The sequence below is a fragment of the Dipodomys spectabilis genome, unplaced genomic scaffold (genome assembly GCF_019054845.1).
Source record: "Dipodomys spectabilis isolate Male_0828 unplaced genomic scaffold, ASM1905484v1 ptg000644l, whole genome shotgun sequence".
In the NCBI taxonomy this organism is placed as follows: domain Eukaryota; kingdom Metazoa; phylum Chordata; class Mammalia; order Rodentia; family Heteromyidae; genus Dipodomys; species Dipodomys spectabilis.
The window spans coordinates 291,248-319,085 of record NW_024871321.1 but is presented as its reverse complement, the minus strand read 5'-3'; the positions used below and the strand labels follow the sequence as shown (position 1 = coordinate 319,085).

The following is a 27,838-nucleotide window of genomic DNA, read 5'->3' as shown; positions in this document are numbered from 1 at the left end:
CTCCTTCCTCCACGTGCCTCTCAGAAAAAAAATGAAAGAAAGAAAGAAAAAGAAACACCAAAGCTACGGCTGTGTTCTAGAATTTTCCTCTGTGACCCCGAAGCAGAGAAGCCGTGGAGAGAGAGAGGGGGGCTGCCTCACAACGCGGCGGGGCTGGGAGGAGAGTCCGGAGATGACTGATGTTATTTCTGGGGTTCTGGTGATGTCATGGGGGGCAGGGACTGGGGGGGGGGTGAAGCCTGGCCCCCCTGGTTTCTTTGCAAAGCAGCTCCAGGGAGAGACTGGAAAACCCACGCTGAGAGGCGAGCGGAGAACCCCTGCGTGGAAGCCACGGATGCCGGGTGAGAGGGCCCAGCCCCGGGGCCGGCAGGGACACGCGTGGAGGGCCCCACCCCGTGGGTTGATTGGTGCGTTTTCAGCTAGAATACACTTCTGGGGAAACAAAGCAAAACAAAACAAAACCCAAGAGAGGCTGGAAGGGACTGGGGGAGCTGGTGTCTGCCGTTTTGAAAGACCCAGGATGAGGAGTGGCCGGGGACACGCGTGGCACTGTCACCTTCGCATCTGCGTGCCCTCTGTGGGGACGCGTGTCTCCTCAGCCTCGTCTCGTAGAGATGGATTAGAATCCATGGAAGGAATGGCAAACCAGACCACGAGTGTGTGTGTGTGTGTGTGTGTGTGTGCGTGTGTGTGTGAGACAGTACACGAGTAACACAATCATTTCCACACTGGGAAGGGACAAAGGAAAAGGCCCCACAAAAGCCTGTCTCAAAACGACGTGACCTTCTGAAGAAGCAGATCATAGGCAGAGACCCCCCCAGCCCTCAGCGCCCCAAGAAGCTGGGGTGACAGGTGTGAGTCCCCTTTCCCCCGCCCGGCTTCTAACCCCCATTCCTCCCTTTTATAGTTATGGAAACTGAGTCAAGACAGCTCACGACTCACCCATCACCCCCCAGATTGACGGCAGAGCCAAGACCCCCGAAGTCCCATTTCTGGAGCTCAGAATTCAGCAAATGGCTTGTTCAATGCGCCACTGGAGGGGTGAGGCAGAGAAAGAAAGCGGGGTGCTTCGCTTTGCGAAGACTCAGAGAATGCTGAATCCCACGATTGGAAAAGGGACACGTGGACGGACAGAGCCACAGAACCCACCAGGAAAAACCCACAGGGAGGCGCCGAGAACACAGTTATGAAATGGTGCCTTGGGGGTGGAGGACGCTGGGAGCCAGCCTGGGGGGCCAAATCGCCTTTTCATGTTCTACAAAGTTCTGGATGCTTCCTCCGGGCGGGAGGCCTGCGCTCATCTATTATTGAACATGGTTAAACGGCGCTGAGGAGGAGTGCAGGGAGACGGATCAGATCAGCAGCCGCGGATCACTAGGGCTGCGTGTGCTCGGGGCCCTGTGCACGCCCCTCCCCAGGGCCACCAGGACATCAGAGATTAACAACGCTGCCCACCCACCATCCACGTGGGCCCACGCACTGCGCAAATGACCACAGGACCCAGCAGCCTGGGTATGGGGCTGATCGCTTCCTGTCTCAGGGCTTTTCTGGGTCAAAAATCCAGATGCTGTCGGATGCTGTGGCTCACGCCTATCATCCCAGTGACTCAGGAGGCTGAGATCTGAGGATCGTGGTCCAAAGCCAGCCTGGGCAGGAGAGTCCATGAGACTCTGATCTCCAATGAACCACCAAAAAGACAGAAGTGGAGCTGTGGCTCAAGTGGTAGAGCGCTCACCTTGAGAACAAAAGCTCAGGGACAGTGCCCAGGCCCTGAATTCAAGTCCCAGGACCAGCACACACACACACAACAAATAAACAAAATATATACAGGCATTTTTTCCAATGAAAAAGTCTTATCCCTGCCAAATTAACTCACACACAGCCGCTCTTGGCGAATGTTGAAACCACTACTAGATGGTGCTCTGCTTTGCTGAATGTTTCTCCATTCCCATCTATGAATATGAAATATATACATTATAAATAGATATATTTGACTTTATATTTATATATATATATTTAACTTATTGGGCCTGCTTGGATTAATCTGCTTCTGTGTGAGATCTTCAGCCTCTTTTCCCTCAGCTAGTGGAGTTCATAAAATATTTGGTGTACTGTGTTCCATATAAAAACAAAGTTAAATTTTCATGCCGCCGTCCTGGGAAGATTTAAGGGCTGCTATTTTAAATTCCCTGCAGTGCACTGGCATCTAGCTGCACCTCCAGCCGATGCCTGGTGGGTGCCCGGTTGGTAGGGTCTTGGGGTCGCGTGGCTGTGGCTGTCGGACGATGGTAGAAGCTTTCCGAGAGGAACAGAGGCTTCTTGAAAACCCCGTGTGAGGGGCCTCAGACCTTTGTCATCCGTTCAAGGCTGGTCCAGGCAGACCTTATCTCAACAAACAAGCAGGGTAGGTGGTGCACTCCTGTAGTCCCAGCTAGAGGGACATAGGGAAGCGGATCAGAGCCAGAGTGAGAGTCCAGCCTTGGCCCAAAACAAACCAACAAACTATCAAGCAAAATCCACCACCACCTCCACAACAAAACACAAGATCCTATCTGACAAGAACCTCAAGAGATAAGGGCTAGGGCGTGGCTCAGTTGATAGAACACCTGCCTAGCGAGTGTTAGGCCCTAAGTTCAAATCCCAGTTCCCCCAAAAATGGAAGTGGGGGGGGGGGGGGAAGGAAAGATAAGAGGAGATTAGGCTCCGTGGACAGTGGCTAGGGCTCAGAGTTTGAGCCTTACGACTGGCAAAAAATAAAAAATAAATAAAAGCCTTGGTTTTGTGTTTTCTTGATGGTGTCCATTCCATTTGATAAGAAAACTGTGACAGGGGTCTGCTGGGAGGGGGAAGAGGAGGAGGAGGAGGAGGCGGAGGGGAGGAAGGGAGGAGGAGGAGGAGGGAGAGAGGGAGGAGGGGGAGGGGGAGGAGGGGGAGGGGGAGGAGGGGGAAGAGGAGGAGGAGGAGGAGGAAGAAAAGGAGGAGGAACAGCGGCTGCGCCTTGGTTGGGTCGCACGCCCCTGAGCTTCTGAGAAGGGCGGGCTCTGAGCACTCGCTGAGCAGCCCTGGTGTCTGCAGTGGCTCTGTCTTCCGCACCTCTCTTTAGCCAAAGACAAAGCTCCCTCTTGGTCTTAGGTGGGCTGTTCTCCTGTCTGGGGAGGAAGCGGGCGGCGCAGGGCCAGGCTGCCTGAGGAGCTCTCCTGTGGACGGAGCACGAGCCGCCCTCACCGTGCTGCCTCTGCCCTCGGCCAGGTCCCAGGCCTTCTCCACGGCCGCGCTCTCCAGCCTGAGTGGAACGGAGCGCGAGCCCCCCAAGATCAAGGCTGGTGCCCTGGACAGCCACGCTGGGCCCGCACCGCTCCTGCCCGGCCTCGCTGGTGTCCCTGGCGGGAGAGAGGCCGGGTGGACACGGCGCCCAAGGGTGGATTCCGGCTGTCACCCCAGCTGCCAGCCCTGGCTGAAGTGCCTTCCCTCAGCCCGACTCAGGGGAGGCGCAGGACGGGGTGCGGTGTGAACAGGCGCAGAACGGGGTGCGGTGTGAACAGGAGCAGGACAGAGTGCGGTGTGAACAGGCGCAGGACGGGGTGCGGTGTGAACAGGAGCAGGACGGGGTACGGTGTGAACAGGCGCAGGACGGGGCGCGGTGTGAACAGGCACAGGACGGGGCGCGGTGTGAACAGGCGCAGGACGGGGGGCGGTGTGAACAGGCGCAGGACGGGGTGCGGTGTGAACAGAGCAGGACGGGGTCTGGTGTGAGCAGGCGCAGGACGGGGGGCGGTGTGAACAGGAGCAGGACGGGGTGCGGTGTGAACAGGCGCAGGACGGGGTGCGGTGTGAACAGGAGCAGGACGGGGTCTGGTGTGAACAGGAGCAGGACGGGGTCTGGTGTGAACAGGCGCAGGACGGGGCGCGGTGTGAACAGGAGCAGGACGGGGGGCGGTGTGAGCAGGCGCAGGACAGGGCGCGGTGTGAACAGGCGCAGGACGGGGTGCGGTGTGAACAGGCGCAGGACGGGGTGCGGTGTGAACAGGCGCAGGACGGGGTGCGGTGTGAACAGGCGCAGGATGGGGTCTGGTGTGAACAGGCGCAGGACGGGGTGCGGTGTGAACAGGCTCAGGACGGGGTGCGGTGCGAACAGGAGCAGGACGGGGTGCGGTGTGAGCAGGCGCAGGACGGGGTGCGGTGCGAACAGGCGCAGGACGGGGTGCGGTGTGAACAGGCGCAGGACGGGGTGCGGTGTGAACAGTAGCAGGACGGGGTGCGGTGTGAACAGGAGCAGGACGGGGCGCGGTGCGAACAGGAGCAGGACGGGGGGCGGTGTGAGCAGGCGCAGGACGGGGCGCGGTGTGAACAGGAGCAGGATGGGGTCTGGTGTGAACAGGCGCAGGACGGGGGGCGGTGTGAACAGGCGCAGGACGGGGGGCGGTGTGAACAGGCGCAGGACGGGGGGCGGTGTGAACAGGCGCAGGACGGGGCGCGGTGTGAACAGGCGCAGGACGGGGTGCGGTGTGAACAGGCGCAGGACGGGGCGCGGTGTGAGCAGGCGCAGGACGGGGCGCGGTGTGAGCAGGCGCAGGACGGGGGGCGGTGTGAGCAGGCGCAGGACGGGGCGCGGTGTGAGCAGGCATCCACAGGCTCCCGTGTGTGCACGTGTGTGCACGTGTGTCTGTCTCACCTGTGTGTAGGGAATGTGCACACACACATGCATTTGCGTGTACATACATATTTGTGAGCATGTGTACCTGTATATGTCGGTGGGCGGGTGTATGTGTGCAAGGGTGCACACGCATGCGTGTGTGTGCGTGTGTTCCTGTGCAGCGACTTCTACACACAGAGAGCAGCTCCCGGTTTCCTCCCTGCCGCCAAGGCTGGTGTTCTCTCCCTGGTGTTCTTCGGTGGTCGCTCACGGGCGCTCTCTCGGACGCCCCGCCCCTCCACGGTCGCTCACTGGCGCTCTCTCGGACGCCCCGCCCCTCCACGGTCGCTCACTGGCGCTCTCTCGGACGCCCCGCCCCTCCACGGTCGCTCACTGGCGCTCTCTCGGACGCCCCGCCCCTCCACGGTCGCTCACTGGCGCTCTCTCGGACGCCCCGCCCCGTCCCGCCCCACCGTGGTCGCTCTCTAGTGTTGTCTCGGAAGCCCCGCCCCTCCACGGTCTCTCACTGGCGCTCTCGGACGCCCCGCCCCCAACGGTCGCTCACTGGCGCTCTCTCGGACGCCCCGCCCCCCCACGGTCGCTCACTGGCGCTCTCTCGGACGCCCCGCCCCTCCACGGTCTCTCACTGGCGCTCCTGGACGCCCCGCCCCCCCACGGTCACTCACTGGCGCTCTCTCGGACGCCCCGCCCCTCCACGGTCGCTCACTGGCGCTCCTGGACGCCCCGCCCCTCCACGGTCTCTCACTGGCGCTCCTGGACGCCCCGCCCCTCCACGGTCTCTCACTGGCGTTCTCTTGGACACCCCGCCCCGCCCCTACGTGGTTGCTCACTGACCTTCTCAGACGCCCCGCCCCGCCCCGCCCCTCCGTGGTTGCTCACTGGCGTTCTCTCAGATGCCCCGCCCCACTCCTCCGTGGTTGCTCATTGGTGTTCTCTTGGATGCCCCACCCTGCCCTGCCCCTCCATGGTTGCTCATTGGTGTTCTCTCGGATGCCCCGCCTCACCCCGCCCCGCCCCTCGGTGGTTGCTCATCGTTCTCTCGGATGCCCCGCCCCCACGTGGTCGCTCACAGCGAGCCCAGCGACGGCGGCAGGAGCAGACATGCGTTGAAGGATCACAGGTGAGAAGAAGGGTTTCTTTCACCTGGATGGCCATGTCTGCCCTGGCACCCAGTGCATCATCACCTCATGCCACATGAAGCGGGCGCCGAGGCCCACGCCTGCCATCCCAGCTACAACGAGGGCTGAAATCTGAGGATTGTGGGCAGCAAAGTCTGGGCGACTCTTATCTCCAATGAACCACCAAAAACACCCAAAGCTGAAGTGGTGCTGTGGCTCCAGTGGTAGGGCACCCACTTTGAACACAAAAGCTCAGGGACAGAGCCCAGGCCCTGAGTTCAAGCCCCAGGACTGACACCCACACACCCACACCCAAAATGGTGCACACAAAGGAGGGTGACTCACAGTCCACATTTGCTGAATACTGACCATGGCCTGATCACTATATACTGGCATTTGCTTCTAAAATCTCATTTAGTATTTACAATGAGCAGCATTATGAAAACCCCATTCTACAAAGGGGAATGGACTCGGGTCATGTCTGTCCAGTTTTCGCTAAGTGTAATGCAGGAAGCCCTGCCCGATTCCCGGATTCCCAGAACCAGACACCACATGGGTCAGACGACAAGTCTTTCCAAAAGAACCGGTTCCAATCCAGTAGCGCCCACCTGTAATCCCAGCTGCTTGGGAGGCTAAGATCCAATGTTCCTTCACATGGAGGCTCTTCAGTAGAGTTGTGAATCCCTGGATGCTGAGCTCTTGACGAATTCCCCAATGTCAGCACTGAATCACAACCCTCCCCGTACCCCCAAAACCCCTGGGTGGCGATCTCTGCCCTCATGATGCAGGAGGGGGACGCGGCCAGGTGTGGCTACTCATGCCTGGAATCTTAGCTATGTGGGAAGCTAAGGGCAGGAGGAACACAGTTCATGCCCGCCCTACGAGGAGGAGCTAGGGAGACCCCATTTCAGCAAACAAGGTGGGTGTACTGGAGGGAGGCTAGGAGAGGACGGAGGCCCGAAGTCAGCCCGGAAGAAAAGTGTGAGGCTTCGCCCAGCCAGTAAGAAAATACTCCTCCATCTCAGCCAGTCCACGGGCGCTTTCCCCATATACCAACTTCCTTTAGTAGATTCCAATGGGGACCTGTGCAAATTCATTCCACATTAAAAACGTGTAGCCGGGCGCCGATGCTCACACCTGTCGAGGATCACGGTTCAAAGCCAGCCTGGGCAGGAGAGTCCGCGAGACTCTTATCTCCAATAAACCACCAGAAAACCAGAAATGGTGCTGTGGCTCAAGTGGTAGAGCACCAGCCTTGAACAAAAAACAACTCAAGGACAGCGGACCAGGCCTTGAGTTCAAGCCCCAGGACTGACAGACACGCAAACAATAACAACAAGCCTGGCGCAGTGACTTTTCAAAAGTCAGCGCGATGCTCAACCCGGGCGTCTGTGAAGTCACGTCCACGCCCCCCCATGTGTGCGACTACACCCCCCTCCGCCCCTCCACCACGCATGCTGCTGGTGCACCTGCACACTCCCAGTCCAGCCAGCTCAGGACCCGAACGCCATCGCCACCACCGAGGCTGGGGCGCACTCCACGGAGAGCTCACCGGAGCGCAGGGCACACATAGTCCCTGTGGGGAGAATGCACTCCCAGGTCCCCCCCGCCCCCCAGCCTGGCCTGGGAATCGGGGTGATGATGTCCTACCCGCTCCCACTTCCTCTCCTTGTTGAGCAGGATGATCACCAGCTTCGGGTGCATCTGGTACCCATCCTCGCTGAACGACAGGTTTCTCCCCTCGAACGTGACGTTGATCAGGTACCTGCAGAGACACAGACGTGCGTGTTAAGGAGCGCGAAGCAGGTGGAATGGGGCTGGGGTGGGGGACCCGACACGCAGCCATCACGGGGGAACACACCCGCCCAGGGGGAACCGAGGAATCCGCATCTTCCCCATCGCGGTGGGAACCACAGCGGGAAGAATTAATACAGTAACTGAAAAAAGAAAACACAGCACTAGGTTGGGGTTCTGTCTACAGCTCCGAGTTTGGCCCCCACTACTGCACACTGGAAACCTCAGCATCCCCCCCACCCCGTGTGCAGAAAGTGGGGTGATAAGGAGAGAGGCTTCCACAGGAAGAACTAAGTTAAGCACTCATCACGGTGCTTGGGACGTATAAGAGCTAAGTTAAGCACTCACCATGACCCATGAAGCGCTTGCTCACAATTCTTTTTTTTTGGGGGGGGGGAGGTCCAATTGTGGGGCTTGAACTCTAGGCCTGGGCGCTGTCCCTCAGCTCTTCAGCTCAAGGCTAGCGCTCTACCACTTGAGCCACAGTGCCACTTCCGGCTTTTTTTCTTTTTGCTTATGTGGTGCTGAGGAATCGAACCCAGGGCCTCATGCATGCAAGGCAAGCGCTCTGCCACTGAGCCACCTGCCCAGCCCCTCGCTCACAATTCTTAACTCCAAAGAGGTGAAGGGAAAGAAAGTGAGCGTGCACCCAACCAACACAAGCACACACATCTACCTGCATGCACACGCGTGCACACGCAGGCCACATGCACACACATGCACACGCAGGCCACATGCACACACACGTGCACGCCCCACTCTCTGAGAGTCCGGCACAGCCCCTATTCCTAAGCAGTATCAGAGGAATTCGCTGCACAGACCAGATTCCACTGCACAGACCAGAGTCCCGAGGCCCTGCCCTCCCCCTGGGGAACAGGAAACCCCTGGGGGTGGGAAAAGGGGAGGGAAAGGGGCCATTTCTGGGGGGCTGCAGGCATAAATGAGCAGGAAGAGGGAGATCAGTGCGGTCTCTTTTGGCCAGCCGGAGTCCCATACCCAAGCAGCCCAGTGAGCAGTGCGATGTGAGCGAGGCCCCTCCCGGCGCCCGCTCCCTGGGGAGATGGTCAGGGTCATCTGCCTGGGAGCCGCGTCTCTTTGCTAAGCTAACAAGCAGGGGGTCGGGGGGCTCTGATAACGGCTTGGGGGGTTTCCCAGGGACATGGGAGCTTCCTGGGTTCCTCCAGGTGCTATTAGGTTAATGGAGGTCAGGACGCTGGAGACCCCCCCAAAGGGGAGAGAGCCCTAGAACCTTAGGACGGACAGACTTTGGCAAGCACCTGGCTGCCATTTGTCACTGCTAGAGACTTTCTCCCTTCATCTTGAGTACTTCCCTCCTCAGGGCTACTCAGCACAGCACCCACCCTCAAGGCAAAGCTTCCCATAGCCAGGCGGCTTGGTCTCACTTGAAAACTGGGTTCTACTTTCTACTCCTCTGGAACCTTTTGGTCCTCGTTTTCCTCTTTAGATAGCTCGTAGCCTTGGTGAAATTCCTTCTTCCACAAGAGAGTTCTTCAAGCATCTGAAGACACTGATCATGTAACCCTTATAATTTAAGTGCCAGTCCTGGGGCTTGAACTCAGGGTCTGGACAGCACTGTCCCTGAGCTTCTTTTGACTCAAGGCCCTACCATTTAAGCCACAGTACTACTTCCAGCTTAAATTTTTTTTTGTTTTGTTATTAATTGGAGATAAAGAGTCTGACGGACTTTCCTACCTTGGCTGGTTTCGAACCAGCAACCCTCAGATCTCAGCCTCCTGAGTAGCTGGGATGACAGGTGTGAGCCACCAGGCTCCCGGCTTCACCACCTATTTTGATTTGGAAAGAAACTTCAAGCACCAAAGGGTTCAATTATTTGTCCCATGTTCCATTCCCAATTGGGATTAGAGGTGACACTTAGCACAGTTCCCAGTTCTCCCCTACCCACCCCCCACCGGGCTTCTTTCTGATCACGTGGGTTCCACATCCATTCCTCCACCTGGACCCCAGTCATGGCCTCAGGTCCCTCCTCACCCCGAACACCCCCAGTCCATAAAGCATGGCCGCCCATATTGGGCCTGGAACCCCGGCCCAGGAGTCTCCTGAGCTCTCTGAGAGACCTTTCACCCCGAGATCCCAGCCCAGCATGAGCTGGAAGGAAAGGACCCAAACTCAAACCGAGAGCTCTCTAGAACTCAACCCAAGAAGCATAATCACCAGAGTACCAGACATTTTAAACTAACAAACCACACTTTGAGGTGCTCGGTGCTTTTATCTTGGAAGAGATAATGGCCCTGGCGCTAACAGTAATGGACTGTGTGGAATAATTTCTGGAGCTCTTCAGAGAAAGGTTATAAAACACAGAAAAGAATTCAGCCTCATCTCATTTTTTTTTTGAATGAACAAAAAGAAGACAGAAGGAGGGTGGAAGTCAAGAAGGAAAGAGGGAAGGCGAAGGAGGAAATGAAAGAAGGAGAGGAAATGTGTTATCTGGGCTAAACAGCCCAGCTCTAAATAATTCTCACTTGATCAAACACATTTAAAAGACACCGTGCGTGGCAGAAGGCAATGGATTGGTTGCAAGAGAGAAGTTTCGATCAGTGGTGCACACGGGGCGTGTATGCGTGTGTGGAGGGAGGCGCGTGGCATTGGCGCGTGGAGGTTGAGAAGTTTGAGAGTTGAGGAAATGCAGTACCCTGGTGGTTCTTGTTCTAGAATGCAGACACTGTCCTTCGTTCTGGAGTGTCCTCCACCTCCCAGCTCCGTGAGGTCATTCCCTCATATCCAAACACATCTCAGAGTATTTTAAACTTAACCGATCTCTAGGTACCATCTCCTGACGACGTCCAGGACATTCTTCAGCAAAGCATCTTACAGTGTTTCTACCCTTCGGCAACAGACAGATTAATCATGCACAGTGTTTTTTTTTTTTTTTAAACTGAGTGATTAATGTCCTGTGATATGACACTATTTAGCTATTAGTGAAGAGCCTGAAAAAAAATATATGTATTAGCCTTGGGCAAGGATGCCCTTCCAAAAGTAGAACAAGCCAGCCCAATAGCTGGTGAGGAAGACTGGGCAGCCGTGAAGTGGAGGAGGTTACTTTTCTCGTTTTTGTTGGTCGTGGGGCTTGAACTGGGGGCCTGGGCGCTGTCCCTCAGCTCTTCAGCCCCAGGCGAGTGCTCTACCACTTGAGCCACAGCGCCACTTCCGGTTTTCTGGTGGTTCATTGGAGATCAGCGTCTCACGGCTGGCTTTGAACCGCGATCCTCAGCTCTCAGCCTCCTGAGTAGCTGGGATGACAGGCGTGAGCACCTGCTCCCAGCTGGAAGTGGTGACATCTGGATGTGAAACGTTGGCCCTGCATCTCAGAGATCTCTCTGTTGGAGGACGATACGGTTTCACTCTCCCTGCCTTGATGACCAAATGAATGAAAGGATCCTGGAAAGAGTACGTTGGCATGACCTGAGTATCTAAAGAACAGAAACTGACTTCGTTTTGAGCCTTGGTGAGCGAAAGGAAGTACTGGAGAATGGGGTCCCTGGACGGGGAGGATGCAAACGTCATGCTCATCCACTGAACGTTCCAGAAGACCTGGAAACAGCCAGCTGTACTTAGATCTTGCTTTACTTGTGCAATTTTGAACATTCAAGTCACAAAGCTGGGTGTGGGTGGCTCACACCTGTCATCCCAGCTACTCAGGAGGCTGAGATCTGAGGATCACGGTTCAAAGCCAGCCTGGGCAGGAAAGCCTGTGAGACTCTGATCTCCAGTGAATTAACAAAAAGCCAAACATGGTGGAGCACCAGCCCTGAACTCAAGCCACAGGATTGGCACAAAAAGAAAGAGGGTGGGGAGGAGAGAACATGCACAAAACGGTATGTAAATTGCTGAATAGAGTTAAGATCAAAAGCCCCCCTGGTAGTTCTGCACTTCTGTGAACACTTCTTCCTCCCGTGCACAGAAGCTCTAGCTCCCGAGGACACAAGTTCCGCCCAAGCACAGATTCTGAAATCTTCCCACCACGGAGCGGGAGGGGAGGGCAATTCTCCTGGACCAGTTCTTTTCCAAGGGAAAAAGGCCCAGGCTTTGCAGTTTTACCAAGATGCGATGACAGGGCCAGGAAGAGATAGGCCCCACTCAGGGCCCTACTACGGTGGCGACTTCCACAGCTCCCCTTCTTGGTTTTTTTTTTTTTAGCTAGTAAAAGTTAACTGGAAAAGGATCAGGGCTCTAGGAAGGTGGATTGAATTTGCCACCCTCAGGTTACAAGATTTCTGCCTCTAAAGAAAATGTCTAACCCTGATTCTGGGTGGCATCTTGGTGTAGGCCTTGGAGGCTCGTATCTGTGAAATGACCAGGCTGGCTTGAACCATCTCGTTTGTCTGACATGAGAAGCAACAGGGAAGCTGTTTTGACTCATTGTGTGTGTGTGTGTGTGTGTGTGTGTGTGTGTGTGTGTGTGTGGTCCTGGGGGCTTGAACTCAGGGCCTGGGCGCTGTCCCTGAGCCTCTTCGTGCTTCAGGCTAGCTCTGTACCACTGGAGCCACAACTCCACGTCTAGTTTTTTGGTGGTTAAATGGAGATAAGAGTCTCGCAGGCTCTCCTGGGTGGGCTGGCTTTGAACTGCAATCCTCAGATCTCAGCCTCCTGAGTAGCTGGGGTGATAGGCGTGAGCTACCAGCGCCTGGTTTAAATGACTTTTTATTGTGTGCAGTTGAGGCGTACAACATGATGCTATGGGTCATGTACAAAAAGCTGAGCACAGGAAGTTCATATATCTGTCAGCTCTCCTCTCTTCTGGTTAATACTGAGGTAGTTATTATGTTACTGAGCTCCAGCATCTGGTAGCAAGCCCAGGAATCTTTCTCTTAGGGAAGAGGGGGCACGCCGGTAGACACTACAATTACTTATACTCCTTTTCTCTGGAAACAGCAAAGACAATTTCCCCTCTGGATGGGAAATGATAGCCTTCAAAAAACAATGTTTGAAGCTACCTAATTAGGGACCGGTGTTAAAGGAAAGAGACGCGAAGTCATTTTATAAATTAGATGTCTGATGCTATGGTTTGCGTCTGCCATTAGAGACGTCCGATTGTTTCCGAACTTAATTGATAATTACCAAGATGAATCCTACATGAGCAACACAGCGTACCGATGGTCAACACAGTGGGCGATGGGGGAGTGTCTGGATTTCCTGATGGATTCTTCTAGAACCAAAGCCAGGAGCCGGCCCGGCCATCAAATACCCTGCATTGGAACTGATGAAGAGGCTGAGATGCCTTAAAATGCCAGAAGAAAATAAGAACAGAATAAAATAAAGCAAGAAGAGAAGAAGACACACACACACACACACACACACTAGTGCAGTACCCTGTCTATGAGTAACAGCTCTGGTCATGTGACCTCTGGGCTCAGGCGCTGGGCCTGTCATTGGCTCAGGTGCGTGTGACAATCTTCCCATGGCGATGAATTATTTGATCTTGTCTCTCTGCAGGCGAAAGGGATTTGGAGGTGATTTTAAATATTTCCTTTGAGGTGTCATCCGTAACCAGCATTAAATCATACGTGAGACAAAATAATTAGAAATACTAGGTTGTTTTTTTTTTTAAGCTGTTCTCTTATTTTAGGCAAAATGACATATAGTTGAGAAGCTGGGGAGAAGAGACTTAAAGGGCAGACTGCAGGATTAATTTAAAATTACTTGAGACGGATTAAAAATAGTTTGTCTTCCAATGAGTTAAGCCTTTCTGGCTGGAGCGGTTTTGCTATCGGCAATTTATTTTGCAAGTCATTCCCCATACATCACAGAAGGTTCCAGTCTGGGCCGGTCCATGTTGAGTTATTCAAGTTCTAAATTAGCGGAGTTACGTTAATGAGATATTGAAGTGTCCTGAAAACTGACTAATAAACATTTCAGATATTGCTTCTCCTGCTAGTGAGGAATGCATTTCACTCCAGGAAGATGGGCTGAATTGTATGTGTGTGTGTGTGTGCGTGTGTGCGTGCAGGTCCTGAGGCTTGAACTCAGAGCCTGGGCACTGTCCCTTACCTTTTTGCTCAAGTGCTCTACCACCTGAGCTACCGCACCTTCTGGTTTTCTGGTGGTTCCTTGGAGATAAGAGTCTCACAGACTTTCCTGCCCAGGCTGGCTTCAAATTGTGATCCTCAGATCTCAGCCTCCTGAGTAGCTGGGATGACTGGTGTGGGCCACAGCACTAGCTGGAATTGCATTTCAAGGGCTGTGTGGTTGATGTGTCTGTCGATTCACCATTTTTTTTACAGAGGAAAAAACCCTCTTCAGTCTCCTGGATCTAACAATGAAATATTTTTTTCCCTAAGAGTGCTAACTTGCCTTCTGCTTCATGAGTGAATGGCTTGAATCCATTTTACTGGAAATGAGAGAAAATGGAGGATTTTTTCCCCTCTTTTGACACTCACCCAGCAAGCTTAGTTTGGCACACATAAGAAGGCAGAGAATTCGCTTTCCTCCAGAATGACAGGCCCCTAGCCGGGGGACAGGGATGTTTGGGGTCCCCCACACCCCCCAGAGGTCCATCTAGGGTCAAACCCACTGGTCAGGCCTCTTACACAGAAGAGTGCAGAAAGGCTGGGCAGTACCCCGAAGGCTTGGGAAAGCAAAGGAGAGACAGAGCGAGTTAAGTGACGGGTGTGTGTGTGTGTGTGTGTGTGTGTAGGGTGGCTACAGAGGGCAGAACACACACATATACACACACACACATGGCTACAGAGGATAGAACTCACACACATGTATACACATGCTCACACACATGGCTAGAGTATAGAACACACATGCACACACGCACACACATGGCTAGAGGGTAGAACACACACATATGTGCACTAATACACACATACACAGGTGCACACACACACACACACACACACACACACATGCTCAGGCAGTGCAGTGGTGCATTGCTTCCGAGCCAGCTACCACTGAGATCCCCAGTTCGAATCCTGCATCAACGCAGCTGTGTGACTTTGCATGGTGTTTAGTCTCAGTTTCTCTCCTCCCCTCCCCTCCTCCTCACCTTCCCCCTCGTCTACTTATTTATTATTTATTCACTATCTTTGAGTAGTTGTACAAAGAAGTTTCAATTCAACATATTGGTTTTTGTAAAACACAAAAAACAAAGTAACTACAACAACACAAAACAAATAAACAAGTGAAGCCAAGCACCAGTGGCTCACACCTGTCATCTGGGCTACTCAGGAGGCTGAGATCTGAGGATTGCAGTTCAAAGCCAGCCTGGGCAGGAAAGTCCCTGAGACTCTGATCTGTAATGAACCACCAAAAAACCAGAAGTGGCGCTGTGGCTCAAGTGGTAGAGCACTCGCCTTGAGTGAAAGCCTCAGGTACCAAGTTGGAGTTCCTATCTCCGGCCCCCCCCAAAAAAAAATTCCAGGCAAGTCGAAGGTCAGCTGACCACCTACCAGGCAGGACATGGCACCTTCTTTGCGCCTATGAGAAACTTTAGGGTACAAGCGTCTCTGCGTGATGTTCATTTTTGCTCCCGGGTTGCCAACACCACTTGGGAGTTCTGCCAAAACCGGCTGAAGAGCAACTGGCAGAGATTTCTCTAGAACATTCAGCTTTGACCAGACGCCTTCCACCTGTGAACTCTCAATCGTATTAAAAGAAACCTTGCATGTGTATACACCTTGGCGGGAAACCAAGGGCCCTGGGTCCAATCCCAAAGAAAAGAAATAAGGACCTTTTCCTCTTCACTTCCATCTTCTGCTTTCTCAAAATGCTGCCTGTCTAGACATTTTCCTCCCAGCCCCGTGGCTGGCTGACCCTTGGGAAGTTGGTTGGTTTGCTGTTTCCTGACCAGGGAAACTTTCATACAGATAGCAAAGGTAAGCTCACATTTCCCTCCCATCTCAAAGAGCCCCCATTACCCCATTCCTCCCTGGGGAGCCGCTTTCTACTCCTCCTCATCTCATCAATAAAATCAACACGTGGCAAACACCATAGCTCCGACCCTCTTGGGAGCTATTATATGCTAATGTCACAAATTCTCCCTAAGACAGCACTACTAAAGTGGAGGGGGAGGGGCAAAACGCGGTGAATGGTTCTGGGGTGAGTGACAGCTTTGGTCAGGGAGAAGGAGTAGACACCTGGAAGAACTGTCCCTCTGGGGAAAGGGCAGTTATAGCCCGGTCTTCTGGTAATTGGTAGAGTTCTTCAAGAAGAGATTCCTAAGGGTGATTACAGGGCAGGTGGAAAGCAAGAGGGGAAAGGGAGGGGGAATATTCCAAGGGCAAAACAAAGTTGTCCCCAGAGGACCCAGGATGCCCCTCGGTGTTTAGAGATGGCGCCACAAATGCAGGATAACACGAAGGACTTTCTCTGACGGAAAACCCAGTCTCTGAGATAGAACACTCGTGTCAAGCACACAGAAGACCAAGGCTTTGAGCCTCAGTAGGACAGGAAATACACCTCTGAAAGCAAAACTTAAGTCTTTAGTCAGGAGCCTAGGATCCTCTAGGATCCCAGGACAGACCAGGGCAGCCGGCAGGGGAAGCATCGAGGGCGAGTGGCCCTGAAGAGTCTGCACGTGGCTTCGCCAGTATCGTGTGCAGAATGGGTGAGGACTCATCTCCCACTCCAGGGCTGGGCCTCAGAGGCCAGGGCAGGAAAAGGGATGGACTGAACTGGAAACACTGAGCACCGAGCCTACAGCACCATAGTTACACAAGCAAAGGTGCCCAGAGTGCATTGGCCAAAGCCTCGGGTTTCCGGAGCCTCTGAAAGAAGCCTTGTTTGAAAGCCTAGTCCATTACAGCACCCTGTCCCCAACCGGATGCGCGTGGAGAGAGAAGAGATCAGAACGCTCATTCATTTACTTGCTAGGTTCAAGACACCCATCGACTTCCCCCCCATATTCTATGGGTGGTTGGTGTTTTCTTTTCCATCCCACCCCGCAAAAGACAGCCCTGGACCCCAACCCTTCTTCACAGGGAGGTGGAAAGAAACACGTAATCCTGCTCCTTGCAGGGAGAGGGAAGGTAGAGCTCAGCTGTTCCTGATTAGCCATGGGATCCTGAGTGTTAGGGCTTGGCTGGTTTCTGATTGGTCACAGCCAGGGGCTAGAGTTGAGCTGGGTTTTGATTGGTTTGGGTCAGGGGCTAGTTTCTAATTGGTCGGGGGACTCTGGGGTGGGGGAGCGGCTAGAGCTAGGCTGGTTTCTGATTGGTCAGAGAAGGGCTTGGCTGTTCCTGATTGCTCAGGGTTGGGGGCTAGAGTTGCGCCGGGTTTTGATTGGTCTGGGTTGGGGCTAGCGCTGGGCTAGTTTCTAATTGGTCAGGGTCAAGGGCTAGAACTAGACTGTTTCTGATTGGTCAAGGGACCTGGCTCTTTCCCTCCCTCTGTAGGTTGATGTTTCCATGGAAACCAGCTCTTTAATGCTTCTGAAATTACTGTATTTTATGCCATTAACTCTTTGTTGACCAGGGACAGTTACAGAGTTTTTTTTTTAACTCCTCTGAAGAACAGTTCCATTTTCTACCTGTTCTTAATTCTTAAAACAGAATAACTGACCTAGGCCGTCTCTATTTTCCCACCAGACACACTCCTTCGTCCAGGTGATCTTGGCTTTTGCTTCTGCCTTTCTACTGAGACTTTTCACAGCATCATCCATAATCAAAGCAAAGTCACCAGAACAGAAATCAGGAGTATGTCGCCCGTCACTACTCGTGACATTGTACAACTTCAAACAGCAGACACTCCCAAGTTTATTGGCCACTCCTGTCCCTTCCATGCGTGAAAGATGACGCGCTGGTTTTCCTCCTAGACCTCGGGTCAGCCCTCTCTTTCTGTTCATTTAAACTCCATCTTCCCTAATTTGAGCCCATCAGGACTCAATCTGGAGCCCGAGCTTCTCTCTGAGTTCTTATCTGGCAGCCACAGCATCCGTGATCATCTTCCAGGTCAAGAATTTGACAGCCCTGAGCAGGGTCCTAACCTTCCTCAGGCCCTTTGGTTCAATATTTCTAGACTGTTCTATCATAATGTTTTGGTATTGAGTCAAACTTAACCATGTGGGGTCTAAGCTGGGTTCCTCTGTCTGTTGCCTGATGCCTCTCGGAATTCTGGTACAGTGTGACGCCTCCCTTTCTGCTGTAATGTCATCTGTAACACATGAATGAAAGGAGACTAAACTTTCTGCTCCCAGAACCAATCTGTGAAAAAGTCAACAACACATTAGCATTATCCACAAAATATGCTGAGCGACATCTCTCTCCTACTCCCCAGCACACAGCTCCCGACTCTGTCTCCCCAAGGTGAACGAGGCTCACAGCTCACTACCACATCTATGAGATGGCTTAGAAGTCGTATTTCAGCTCTGCCCGCATAGTAATAATAGTAATAATAATAATAATAATAATAGGAAGAAGATCTCCAACAACGCTTTCACCCACTCAACATTTGCTGAGCTCTGTTCTGGGTATTTTACATGATTTTAAATCCTCATAGCAGTGCTATAAAATAAAATGAGAGTGTATGCTATGATGATTATGTAATAGCTATATCAAGGCGAACTCCCGGCTGTCAACCCTGGGAGGTGAAGCCACACCTATTTCTGATTGGCTCTGAAGCTGTGTCCCCTCCTTCCACAGACTTCACTGCCAAGAGAGGCCCACGGTCGTGGGAGAGGAGAACCCCCAAGACCCGTGGATTTCTAGTATGGTGGAACTAAAACTCCAAACCCCAGCCCAAAGGCCTCCAAACCGGGGATCACGATCGGTGCTTGCATTTCTATTTACCAACCAGGGTTCCATCCACTGCTTTTCATCCTCCCTTGGGCCCGGCAACAATGCCGAGGTCTGCGAGGAAAACACACTAGAGCACACGTTCTCTCTGTGGCCCCAAGAGAGAGACTGACCCCACGCTGCCGGTCAGCAGAGACACTCACAGAAAAACAAAACAAAACAAGAAAACCCCCTCCTCCAGGGGCTGCTGGCCTGTCATAGTTCACAGGGATCAGTCCCCCAGAAGTGAAGAAGACATGGAATTCATCTGCCTTATAGGGAAACCAAAGTCAAACCTTGTGGGACCTAAGTAGTAAGCTGACCGGACTTACAGAAGAATTAGCTCTCAGATCACACTTGGGAAGGAAATCACTTACAGAGTTATAATCCTTGTGAGAGGCAGAAAACAACAGCTTGGATGTTTTCTTTGGCTCCGTTAAGAGTTTTTAGGAGGGCGAGGCGAGTTTATCTTGGTTTGGCACAGAATGCCCAAGTTTATTCTCCGGACTTAAAAAATACAAAATTAAGCCGGGTACTGGGGGTTCATGTCTGTATCTTAGTGACTCAGGAGGCGGAGATCTGAAGATCGCGGTTCAAAGCCAACCCAGATGGGAAAGCCCATGAGACTCCTATCTCCAACGAACCACCAAAAAGATAGAAGTGGAGCTGTGGCTCAAGTAGTAGAGCACCAGGTGTGAACACAAAAGCCTAGAAAGAGTACAAGGCCCAGAGTTCAAGCACCAGCACGTCGGTGTATAGATAGATACATATTATCTATGCATACATAGAATGTACACATAGTGAATATAATGACGTCGATATACAATAAACACAATGCCTATGATACATAAAATATATTGCATGCACATGCTAAATTAATGGATGCTTTAGCGCTCTTTACCAAGGTAAACCCCCTTCATTTGGGAACAAAAAGCAATGGAACTTGTTTAGTTTCTCACACTGAGATACGATAACTCTTTTCAGAAAAGAAGCCAGGGCACACGAAGGGGTCCGGTATGGATTTGTTTCCTAGATCCTTTTTTTTTTTTTCTTTTTCATTTTTTGAGAAAGGAAAGAAACATCTCTCCAGAGAGGGGGGAGGGAGGGGAACGGCTTTCTATGGTCGAGCCGCCCCCCAGCCCCCTCCCCCACCCCGGGGGGGGGGAGGTCCCCACATCTGGCCTAGTCCTGGAGAGCCTGGGTGGCAGTTTTCTGAGGCCTACCACCAATCATTTCCTGGATGATCATGAGGGTGGGGGGGGGGGGGAGAAACGGGTCCAACTCCAGTTTGCAGGGAACGCCTGGACACGGGTGGATGGATGGATGGATGGACAGACGGAGAGCCAGTCTGGGTGGAAGCCAGAAAGGCGTTGCTAATACATCTTTCCGAACCTCGGCAAAGGCTTAATCCCCGGGAAAGTGTGGTGGAGTTAATTTGATGAGCGCCTGCTTGACTTCCCTCGGATTCCTGGGTGCCTGGGCAGAGCCAGGGGTAATTAGCATTTGAGGCCTTGTCCTTGCCCATCCGCACCCCCCCCTCCCCACCAGGCGGCTGTGATGATAGGAAGTTAAATCTAAAATACCCACATATTCCTTGTAATTGAAGGAGAGGGGTAGAAAAGTAGCTGGAAGAAATGCCACGTTTGGTGTCTTCCAATTATCAAAGGGGTTGGAGGAGGGGGGGGGGTAGATCAAACTCTGGGCCGCCCGCCCGCCACAGGCTGGGTGCCGTCTCCATGACAACCCCCCAGCACACTCAGAGAACAGCCAAAATAAGTCAAGATCCAAGCAAGTAGGTGTTGGTGTTGGTGGAGGAGAGCTAGGCCTGGACAGAGAGCGGCGGAGGGGAGAGGCGTTCTCTCTGGGAGAGGGTAATGCTCTCTCCATTTTCCTAATGCACAGCTCCAGCTTTCTGAGCAGGAAGCACCCAGTACCCAGCACCCAGCACCTAGCATCCAGCACCCAGCTCTGGGCTGCTGAACAACTCCTGTGGCACCCAAGTAGGGTCTTGGGACAGTTGGGGGTCAGTGAGGCCCTGATTAAAGCTAAAAAAACATCTGAGTGGGTAAAAAACCAAAAACGTGCAAGCAAACCAAACCCCCCAAATGTTCCCCTGTATCCATTAGCTGATTTCCCCCAACTTCCTCTCAGCCATTTGTACAAAAAGAAGTAACACGGGTGTTCATTTCCGGGTCACTGGGGGAAGGAAAGGGAGGAAGGCAATGGTGACCAGGCATGCAGGGACATTCTGTGCGGAGAGACCACGTGGACGGGCTCCATGGCCCACTCCTGACCTGGGTCCCTGTCACACTGGAGATGTCCTGGGGACGAGGCCAAGCGGTTCAAACTCCGTCTGTCCTGAGACATGGAAGGCACGGGGAAGTGGGGAAGTGGGAACGAGAGCAAATGAACTGTGTCCGCACCGTCGGGGGGGGGGGGGGGCCCTCCCACAGCCTCCTGTGGGGCGGAGCAGGGCTGAGGGGAGAGGGGCAGACAGGGAGGGGGAGAAAAGGGGGAGAGGCTGCCGAGGATCCCCTGTGGATCCTAGAAAATGAAGGGGAGGGAGGGCAGGGGAGGGGGAGAGGAAGGGAGAAGGGACGTGGACCAAGACACACTGCCTTCATCAACCGCTTCATTCAATGGAACTCTTTGTGCAGCTACTTAAAAGGTACTAATAATAACGATGGTAGAAAGTGTGGCACACCACCGTGACTCCTGCCCACGCCTCACAGAGACCAGGACCGCAGGCTGCTGGGGTCCCCTCGCCCCCCTAGGTGACACCCAGAGACTGAGCAGGGCCTGTGGAGCCTGGGGAAGACGCCACTCTCTCTCTCCTTCCTTTTCCTTCCTTCCTTCCTTCCTCCCTCCCTCCCTCCTTCCTTCCTCCTTCCCTCCCTCCCTCCTTCCTTCCTTCCCTTTCTTCCTTCCTTCCTTCCCTCCTTCCTACCCTCCCTCCCTCCTTCCTTCCTCCCCCTTCCTTCCCTCTTTCCTTCTTCCCCCTCTCTTTTTTCTGTCATTCTATCCCTCCCTCCCTTCCCTCCTTCCCTCCCTCCCCACCTCCTTTCCCTCCCTCTCCTTTCCCTCTTGTCCCTCATTGTCTGCCCTCCCTCCATCCTTCTCCCTCTCTCTTCTTCTTCCCTCCCTCCCTCCCTTTCTCTCCTTCCTTTCCGGCCTGTCCTCCCTCCCTCCTTCCTCCTTCCCTCCCTCCTTCCTTCCTTCCTTCCCTTTCTTCCTTTCCTCCTTCCTTCCTTCCCTCCTTCCTACCCTCCCTCCCTCCTTCCTTCCTCCCCCTTCCTTCCCTCTTTCCTTCTTCCCCCTCCCTTTTTTCTGTCATTCTATCCCTCCCTCCCTTCCCTCCTTCCCTCCCTCCCCACCTCCTTTCCCTCCCTCTCCCTCCTTTCCCTCATCCCTCATTGTCTGCCCTCCCTCCATCCTTCTCCCTCCCTCTTCTTCTTCCCTCCCTCCCTCCCTCCCTTTCTCTCCTTCCTTTCCGGCCTGTCCTCCCTCCCTCCTTCTACTGTCCCCGCCACTGTGTCTCAGGAATCCAGTTAAGCCCGAAATGACCCCCAGGGTCAGAGCACAGCCCCCCCCCCCCCATGGCTATGGTTTCAGTACTGGGTCAGTGTACAAGAAGCGGAAGTGGAAGGGAGGGTGGTGTGGCGTGGGACACGTCAGATGTCGTGGGGAGGAGCCGTCCCAGTGGGGCCAGGAGAAGGGGCAGGCTGTGGGCAGCAGAGCTGGCACTGGGGTGGGTCTGCCAGGACTCTGGGGTTGCAGGGCCAGGCCAGGCGGAAGGCAGCTCAGCAGAGGCTCAGGCCCCAAAGAGAGGAGGGGCGGCTCAGAGACCCGCCACCCTCGGCCTTATCTCTCTGAGTGCGCATCTAAGGAAAGTTTTCCAATAGGGCAGATAAGTGATCCAATTAATTTTCTAATTAATTTCCTGTTGTTGTGCAGAGATGTAAGAATGCTCAGCCCAGAGGCAAGTTGAAGGACTCCAGGTCCAGATAAGACACGGCGCGAATTCAAACCATCAAACGTTGTGGTGGGGTGGCAGCGGAACGTCCAAGGGGAAAACACGCGTGGACGGCGAGCGGAGCTGATGGCGGCTATGCCACGCACCGGCTCCTCTCAGTCAGGATCCCACACCGGCTCCGCTGCGGCCTTCGGGCTACTGGGGAGGACTGATAAAAACCAAGAAGGGAGCCGGGCACCACCGACCACGCCTGTCATCCTGGCTACCCAGGAGGCAGAGATCTGAGGCTCGAGTTCAAAGCCAGCCTGGGCAGGAAAGTCCATGAGACTCTGCTCCAATGAATTAGCAAAAAGCTGGAAGTGGTGCTGTGGCTCAAGTGGTAGAGCACCAGCCTTGAGTGGAAAAGCTCAGGGACAGTGGCCAGACCCTGAGTTCAAGTCCACACACACACACACACACACACCAAGACAGGCTGTGCCACACTCATTTTCTATGTTGGGGGCACAGCAGAGTTCAACACTCCCCCTTCAAATACGCAGCAGAGGTCATGGAGCGACCTCGGGTCTGCAGGTGTGCAGCCTTACGACCTCTTGCCGGAGTCGTTTATCTATTCTTGTCACTCTTGCTCATTAACTCTCAGGCCCACCTCCATCTTTCTGCAGTGAGTTCTAAGATTATGGCAATATCTGTTTCCCCCAAACCATCCCTTGAACTTCTCTCAAATGCTGGCCTGAAAATCACCTCAGGTGATGCTAGAACCTACTCTGATCACACTGTCACCTCAGCTGACCTGGTGTCACTCGGTCGTCACCTTGTCCTCTGACAACCGCTGGTGAGGGGAGAGAAGCCAGCCTCAACACGACTTGTCAGTCAGGTCCTGTGGGCGCAGGGTCCCCATGGGCCCGCAGCGTCTCCTACACCTGGCCGGATGAGGACGGGGGGGACCCCACCTGCCTTGAGCTGCCCCCAGGCCTCCCCCACAGGTCAGATCCTCCAGCTGCCTCCAAGCCTCCCAAGTGCTAGGAGTTGAAAACTCCTCCCGCTGCACCCAGCACACCGCACAACTTCAGGTCGTCATGGGTCTTCATGCCCACTATTCCTCAGTGACAGGTGGAAGTCCTGCTGGCCTACAGGTGGAAGTCCAGGTGACCTACAGCTACAGGTAGATGTCCTGACAACCTACAGGTAGAAGTCCTGACAACCTACAGGTAGATGTCCTGATGACCAAATGGTTGAAGTCCTGGTGACCTACAGCTACAGGTGGAAGTCCTGGTGACTTACAGGTAGATGTCCTGATGATCTACAGGTAGAATTTCTGGTGACCCACAGCTACAGGTAGATGTCCTGGTGACCTACAGGTGGAAGTCCAGGTGACCTACAGCTACAGGTAGATGTCCTGACATCCTACAGGTAGACATCCTAATGACCTAGAGGTTGAAGTCCTGGTTACCTACAACTACAGGTAGATGTCCTGACAATCTACAGGTAGATAGATGTCCTGACAACCTACAGGTGGAAGTCCAGGTGACCTACAGGTAGAAGACTTTATAATATACAGGTAGAAGTCCTGCTGACCTACAGGTAGAAGTCCTGGTGACCTACAGGTAGATGTCCTGATGACCAAGTGGTTGAAGTCCTGGTGACCTACAGCTACAGGTGGAAGTCCTGACAACCTACAGGTGGAAGTCCTGGTGGCCTACAGGTAGAGGTCAGGGCAAGCTGGAACATGACCTGTGCAAGCTGGAGGGGTGAGTGACAAACAGGAGACCTGGGCAGCACAGAGTGGCTAAGAGTGGCCCCCATGATGGGGTGGTGGGAGCCAGGCCTGGCTGGTAAGGCTGACCCCCCCTGGCCCAGAGCAAGGAAAACCAAGCCTCCCACCAGTTCACTGCAGGATGCACATTCTGGGTCACCATGAATGATACCACCCAGGGGAGAGGAAAACAGTGGCCAGCACCTCAGTGTGTGTGTCGTGTGTGTGCACGTGCTGGTCCCGGGTCTCGAACTCAGGACCTGGGTGCTCTACTCCCAGCTTTTCAGTGGTTAGAGATACCAATCTCACAGATGAGCCAAGTGCTGGTGGCTCCCACCTGTGATCCTAGCTACTTAGGAGGCTGAGATCTAAAGATCAAGGTTCAAAGCCAGCTCAGGAGGAAAGTCCGTGACTCTTATCTCTAATAAAATGCTCAAAAAAGCCATAAGTGGCGCTGTGGCTCAAGGGGTAGAGCGCTAGCCTTGAGCTGAAGAGCTGAGGGACAGCGCCCAGGCCCAGGGTTCAAGCCCCAGGTCCAGGAAAAAAAACAAAAAAAAAGGAATCTCACAGACTCTTGTCAGAGGCTGGCTTTGAACCTTGATTTTCAGATGCCAGCTTCCTAGGTAGCTGGGATTACAGGTGTGAGCCACCAGCCCCTGGATGGTTCTGTTGTCTTCAAAGACAACATTTTGTGGATAGAAATTTCCTTCTGAGGTGTAACCTTGGACGATCTTTTCCCAGTGAGAACTGGGGAGTATGAGGGAGCACAGCCTCCCTGCCCAGGACATCCCCTCCTGCCCCACCCTCCCTCCCTGTGCCCTGTCTGCACAGCGTCACTGTTAAGTGAGGTGAATCCCCCTCCAGAGGCAGAGCTATCCAGAGGAGAGAGCCAAAAGAGGTCTGGAAGTGGGTGCTGCCCCAGGCTCCTGGGTGGGGAGGAGGGGGAGGAAGAGGAGGAGGGGGAGGAAGAGGAGGAGGAGGAGGAGGAGGAACATGGCTCAGCTGTGTGCTAATTGCACCATCTGTGGCTTGATAGGCACAATAGACTGTGCTATTTTTTTTCCTCTCTCACATTTAGAGACAAGCTGCTTCCTGAATTGGCTTCATTTTAAGGCGATGGTGACACATTTAAAACGTGAACAGGGAGCTGGGATCGGTGGCTCATGCCTGTGATCCTTAACTTTAACTCGGGAGGCCTTAGATCTGAGGATCATGGGTTAAAGCCAGCCTGGGCAGGAAGGTCTATGAGACCCTCTCATCTCCAATTAACTGGCAAAAAAGCTGGAAGTGGAGCTGGGGCTCAGGTGGTAGGGCACCAGCCTGGAGTATGAGAGCTCAGGGATTGTGCCCAGGCCCTGAGTGCATGCCCCAGGACGGACACACACACACACACACACACACACACACACACACCCCAAGTGGAAAGGCAAGCCAAGGTTCAGAGGAGCAAGGAGACCCCTGGGAGGCTGGCTGTTTCGCCGAACACATCGACTCTTCGCCCTACAGAACACAGCTCGGCAGTTCTCGGGCAAATACTTTCAGTGGTTCACAGAACTTCTGAGACGCGGCTACAGATACAGGCATCAAGAGTTGACCTGATGGGTCTTTTGTGATTTCTGGATCTCTCTCATCTCTCATCATTTTCCCTCACTCACAATCAGGAAACACTCCCCACAGGACCTTCCTCCTCTTCCTTCCTCCATGGCTGCCCCTCTCTTCACAAAAAGGCCTGTGACATGATCCGGTATTAAGCAGGTCCACTGGGATCTCAGCCTGGCACTTCACATGCTGCCCAAGTCCCAGGAATCCTGCTCGGCCCCAGAAGACTGGTGACATCTTTTCTTTTATATCCATATCTATATCTATATCTATGAAGACGTTACATACACCATACACACCTACATACATACACAGATACATATGCAGATACAAGACTCCCTGTCTCTCCTTCTGTTCTTGGCTTCCTTAGCTCAGACACATTTGCGCTCAGAAGAGATGAAGAGATCTAGGCTGGAAACTCTCCTAAGTGGCTCTCCACTAAACCAAGAAGCAGGTCGGCTGGGTGGATGCCGCAAGTCTGGTCACAGGAGCATGTCCTGTCCGTCTGTCCGTCCATCTGTCCTCCTCAGCACCTGGTCGTTCTAGCTCAGGAGGCCGAGCTGTGGTCAGAGCAGAGGCTGGGCAGTAGGAAGACTCTGAAAGCCCAGCCTTCACCTTCCATCTTGTTTTTGCCTCTTCACTCATGTTCCAACTCCCCCCCCACCCCCCCTCCGCCCTCTCCAAACTCATCATCTTCTCTCCCCTCCCATCACAGGGCTTGTGTCCACAGGAACTCGCCCTCCTTGGACAGGAAGCAATGTGCACCTTGCAGATCTCCTCAGACGCCGCTCCCTTGTAAGTGGTATGGCTGCCTCAGTTTCCAGCACCTGCACAGGAAGTGCCTGGAGGGATGATCTATCTCTAGTCTGTACAAAGCTGCCCAGCGGCCTGGCATATTCAGGGAGCCAATTCCACATGCATACGCCCACAGACATTTATCTCTCTTTGCAAATCAATGTGTGAGTGAGCACAAGTATTAGGAAGAGGTTTTTGTGCCACGAGCAAGCTCTTTGTACTTGAAACAATTTGGGTTTTTGTTGTTGCTGTTGTTTTAATTGGTTCTGGGGCTGAATTCAGGGCCTGGAGCTATCCCTGAGCTCTTTCACTCAAGGCTGGTGCTCTACCAATTGAGCCACAGCTCCACTTCCAGTTTTCTGGTGGTTCATGGGAAATCAGAGTCTCACGGACTTTCCTGCCAGGGCTGGCTTTGAACCCTGATCCTCAGATCTCAGCCTCCCGAGTAGCTGGGATGACAGGTGTGAGCCCTGGTGCCTGGCCTGTCCTACAGTTTTTGTTTCGCTCCTTAGCCTTGATTCCCTAATGAGATGGCAAATGGAGTCTCGCAATGCCCGCCAAGCACCCCTGCTAACCAGGGTCTCGCGTGCCCTCCTACACCAGCCAGAAGAGCAGATCTGACTGTGGAATGGAATCAGTCACCCAGGGACAATGCCAGCCCGACCCGGTCCTTCCACCCTCGGGGGAGAGGAGGGCACGTGTGGCGTGTGGCGGGCTGCCTGCGACCCCGTGAGGGCCAGTGCGCCCTCCTCTCGTGTACCATGGCCCTCGTGTGTCCCTGAATCTGCAGCTCAATGATGCCCAAGAGTTAAAAGCGGAGCCACGCAGAGCCAGAGCTGCCCGGCCGCGGCTGGTTTATATAATCTGCATGGTCCCCATGAATAGGAGGGTCCTTCTACGCCGTGCTGCGGGCTCTGGTCCGGAGATTGACCCGTGCGTGGAAGGAGGCTAGTGCAGGAGGTCTACTAAGAACATCCTCAGGCACAGGGCTGTGTCTAGCTCATCCCCACAGGCGTGGACCGGAACTGATGCGTGGAGGGAGAAGTTTCAGAGGCCAGAAGGAACAGGGCGGGGGTGGGGGGGCTGGACCCTAGACAGTGGTGAGATTGCAAATCATGAGCGATTTGGGGGTGTCACCCGGGAGGCCCGCTGCAGAGACGTCCGCGGTGAACAGGCGAAACTCAGAGAGATTGGTGGTTGTTTTCTACAATGTCACCTTTCCAGAACACTTTCGGGCCTCTCTGACCATCAGGGAAGCCAATGTTTTCTATCCATTTTTTGTTGCTTTTTGCCAGTCTTGGTGGGTCTTGAACTCAGGGCCTGGGCGCTGTCCCTGAGCCTCTCTCTCTGCTCAAGGCTGGCGCTCTACCACCTGAGCCACAGCACCACTTCTGGCTT

General features: G+C 53.9%; 1 protein-coding gene across 1 annotated transcript in view; it reads right to left on the bottom strand.

The window, feature by feature from the left end:
- Positions 1-27,838, bottom strand: part of Grin2b (glutamate ionotropic receptor NMDA type subunit 2B) — a 119,170-nt gene that overhangs the window by 27,811 nt on the left and 63,521 nt on the right. Inside the window, exon 3 of the mRNA XM_042671561.1 lies at positions 7,423-7,537. Within this exon, the coding sequence (XP_042527495.1) occupies positions 7,423-7,537 (115 nt within the window). The remainder of the gene's footprint in view (positions 1-7,422; positions 7,538-27,838) is intronic.